This window comes from Halyomorpha halys, unplaced genomic scaffold (assembly GCF_000696795.3).
Source record: "Halyomorpha halys isolate HHAL.00 unplaced genomic scaffold, Hhal_1.1 Scaffold733.1, whole genome shotgun sequence".
NCBI lineage: Eukaryota > Metazoa > Arthropoda > Insecta > Hemiptera > Pentatomidae > Halyomorpha > Halyomorpha halys.
Window position 1 is genome coordinate 15,925 of NW_027108463.1, and position 1,666 is coordinate 17,590.

Here is a 1,666-nt window from a genome sequence, read left to right on the forward strand (position 1 = left end):
AAGTATAATTGAAAACTAAAATAAAGTTCTAGTGTGAGATCTGATCATAAAAATTATGTCATTTATTCATCAACATACTAACAATATCATCACTTTAGTGATGAATTATCACTCTGAAACATAAAGAAATAACCATTTTTAATTGCCATTTTATTATCATTATATAACCAACTTTAAATAGAATTTTTTATTTATTAAATATGAACAAGTTTTTTTTATTTTGGGATAATTTATTAATGAGCAGGAATTAATCACTTTTTCAGTTTTGCCTTAAATATATTGTTTGGTTTACCCCAGTTCAGAGTATTTTTTTTATAATAGTTTTGCTTGCTTGAGTAAATTATCCTTTACTCCAGTTCTATGTCTGTATTGTTCAAGTTCCTTGTAGCTGTATCTTGACACAGGGGCAGCTCTCCTTTTAACCTTCTATCTTTTTATTTCACCAGTATACAGGAAGTTTAATTTAGACACTAATCCTTGCCATTGCTGCACCCCAAGCATGGATGAGCACAGAGGTAAATTGTTTATGAAGTTAACAGCATGGCAATGAATCAGTACTAACTTTTCAGCTATTGTATTAGGATGTTACTCTTCCTCTCATTACCACTCTTCTTAATCAACGATGGTTAGAGTTGGATAGGGAACTGTTAGGAAGTTGCTATATTCTAATTGTCACAGAATTCCGACTCCTCAAATGTTTTACTGCTCCCTTTTACTTGATATTATGGAACTTTTGGAGAAATTTCCCTTTAGGGGAATATGCATCTCTCTACAGCCTTACTCTAAACATCTATTAAATTTACCATTTATGAATGAGGCCCTTTAGGTTTCTTTATTATTCTAATGAGTGAAAATTCCAGTTTTCAACAGAAGGACTTGGAAAAACAAAGTAGCTATAGATACAACCCATGCACTTTTGCCCAAAATAATCAAGTATAAATTTTTAGGTGTCTTGAATGGCACTTCTACTTGACAAAATCATTGTCTGTCCTGTTGAATCATTCTATGTATAACAGTTCTAATATAATAATGTTCACAGATGACGTCAACATATATGTCTAATTGATGACATTCTGATGACAGAAGTGATTTTGAACATCATGGCAGTTACTATTACCCAATTGACAGACTATCCCTGGTCATTACTAGATATTTCAATATATATGAATTTGTATGTCCAATCTAGAAAAGTTAACAAAAACACACATACCTCTTAAAAATGCTGTTTGTTTTTTTCTCTTTTACAATTTTCATTTTTTATTTCATATTTCTTCAGAACCACTCATACAACAAAACCCAACATAGCCTTTCCTGATTGTTTGGTGTTTAATATGAACAGTTTTTTCAAGTTATTATATTTTTTCATGATATTCAAATGTTTTTTCCTCATTTTGTTTAAAACCAACCATTTTAATAAATTACATTGATTTACTTGTCACTTTGGTGATCATTACATTTTAAATGTTTATAGGAATGGAATGACTACAATCTAAGATGGAATGAGTCAGAATATGGAGGTGTTAAAGACTTGAGGATAACACCAAATAAAATATGGCGTCCAGATGTTCTCATGTATAACAGGTATCACATTGATTTACATCGTTAGGAAATCTTACAAAATATATATATATATGTGTATATGTGTATATATATATATATATATATA

General features: G+C 29.8%; 1 protein-coding gene across 2 annotated transcripts in view; it reads left to right on the plus strand.

Moving 5' to 3' along the window:
- Positions 1-1,666, plus strand: part of nAChRalpha6 (nicotinic acetylcholine receptor alpha6) — a gene marked incomplete at its 5' end in the record, with an annotated part of 58,504 nt that overhangs the window by 10,446 nt on the left and 46,392 nt on the right. For both annotated transcript variants that reach the window (XM_014428659.1, XM_014428657.1), the window contains 1 exon segment: positions 1,472-1,581. In XM_014428659.1, coding sequence (XP_014284145.1) covers positions 1,472-1,581 — 110 coding nt within the window.